General features: G+C 42.3%; 1 protein-coding gene across 1 annotated transcript in view; it reads right to left on the reverse strand.

The window, feature by feature from the left end:
- The window catches only part of LOC145409924 (cuticle protein AM1199-like), a 7,031-nt gene extending 5,611 nt beyond the window's left edge, over window positions 1–1,420 (reverse strand). Inside the window, exons 1-2 of the mRNA XM_080280185.1 lie at window positions 1,373–1,420; window positions 1–80 (exon numbers count right to left, since the gene is read on the reverse strand). The exon at window positions 1–80 is cut by the window's left edge and continues 69 nt beyond it. Of these exons, the coding sequence (XP_080136311.1) occupies window positions 1–80; window positions 1,373–1,420 (128 nt within the window). The remainder of the gene's footprint in view (window positions 81–1,372) is intronic.
- Between the last annotated feature and the right edge of the window lie 392 nt (window positions 1,421–1,812).

The following is a 1,812-nucleotide window of genomic DNA, read 5'->3' on the forward strand; positions in this document are numbered from 1 at the left end:
TTTGTTTGTGGTGTGGGTGATGATACACACACCACCACACCACACCACCACACCAGCACCACACCACACCACACGCTGGCCTGGAAGAGAGGGACAAGAGCATCACCATCATCATCATCATCATCATCATCATCATCATCATCATTATACAACAGGGAAATATGAAAGAATAGAATGTGTAACAGATCTAATAATTCTCTCTCTCTCTCTCTCTCTCTCTCTCTCTCTCTCTCTCTCTCTCTCTCTCTCTCTATCTATCTATCTATCTATCTATATCTCTATCTCTATCTATCTATCTATCTATCTATCTGTCTGTCTGTTGGTTTATCTACCTTTCTTCATTCTCTCTCTCTCTCTCTCTCTCTCTCTCTCTCTCTCTCTCTCTCTCTCTCTCTCTCTCTCTCTCTCTAATGCATGACCGAACAATTGATAACTACAAAACACACACACCTATTCACTAATTTACCAACAGAACTTGATATTATACATTAACTAGTGCTTGCTGCAAAAATTAACCTTGAAATCAATATCCTCTCCATCACAGAATATTTACAAACACCAATATCTTTGTTTCCATACCGCTGTTCAACCCACAATGACCTGTTCTCACCAGAGAGTCGAAATAATGAAATTTGTGTATTTTCTCGTGTCGTCATTTCTGTCAGTTTCGCGTCGATTTTGTCTGGTATTGTTCTGACACTCCCTGGACTTACCCTGACCTAATGCGAAAAGAATTAGGTTGATATCCATTACCGTCCTCGTGAAAGAGGAAGACAAACGCACAGCCACACTCCTCACTCTAGCCACAGAGCTGCTCCAGCCCCACCTCCAGCACATAACATGTCTCCCAAATAACAAAACTCTTCCACACACTCAAGAGACTCACTGGCAAGATCAATCCTTTCACGCCTGACAATCTCCACCTGCTCTCCCTGACACACCACACACATGAAATCAGCATTATCTCGCAGTCTACCTCTAATACCACTACATCTCTTATGCACCCACTTATCACAAACACTGCATTATCTTGCAGTCTACCTCTAATACCACTACATCTCTTATGCACCCACTTATTACAAACACTGCATTATCTTGCAGTCTACCTCTAATACCACTACATCTCTTATGCACCCACTTATCACAAACACTGCATTATCTTGCAGTCTACCTCTAATACCACTACATCTCTTATGCACCCACTTATCACAAACACTGCATTATCTCGCGGTCTACCTCTAATACCACTACATCTCTTATGCACCCACTTATCACAAACACTGCACAAGATGGAGTTACTTCCCACACCCTTGTGGCAAACCACACATGGCCACACTCCCTCTGCACACTACCGTCCCCCAGCCGTAGTTACCATCACTTTTTCTTTATCCACATTTACTCTCAAGTTCCTGTACCCCATTCCGTCTCTCCACTTCCTAAATCTTTCCTTCTCCTCCCTTTCATTCTCTGCAATCAACACCAAATCATTTGCATACAACATCTCCCACAGGAACAAAATAAATGACCTACGAAAAGGTGTTAGGGAGCGTCCTTTTCTGACGCTAGAATGCGTGTCCTACTCACAAGTGTGGAACGTGCCCGAGCGTGTACTTTTATTTTTTACCTTTAATGAAACTTGTCACATCCCTGTGGGAAGTTTTAATATTCTTGTCAATATTATAGTTAATATTGTTTACAGACTGTGATATTTCAAAGGCTGTTTGTCGTAGAGCCTTCAAACTTGGTCAACTTTGTCGGTCATCTGTCCATTTCTGGCCAACTATGGTGGCAGTCTGTCAACAGGATCTCCGA

The sequence above is a fragment of the Coenobita brevimanus genome, chromosome 83 (assembly GCF_032717465.1).
Source record: "Coenobita brevimanus isolate Jiangsu-jjx chromosome 83, ASM3271746v2, whole genome shotgun sequence".
Lineage (NCBI taxonomy): Eukaryota > Metazoa > Arthropoda > Malacostraca > Decapoda > Coenobitidae > Coenobita > Coenobita brevimanus.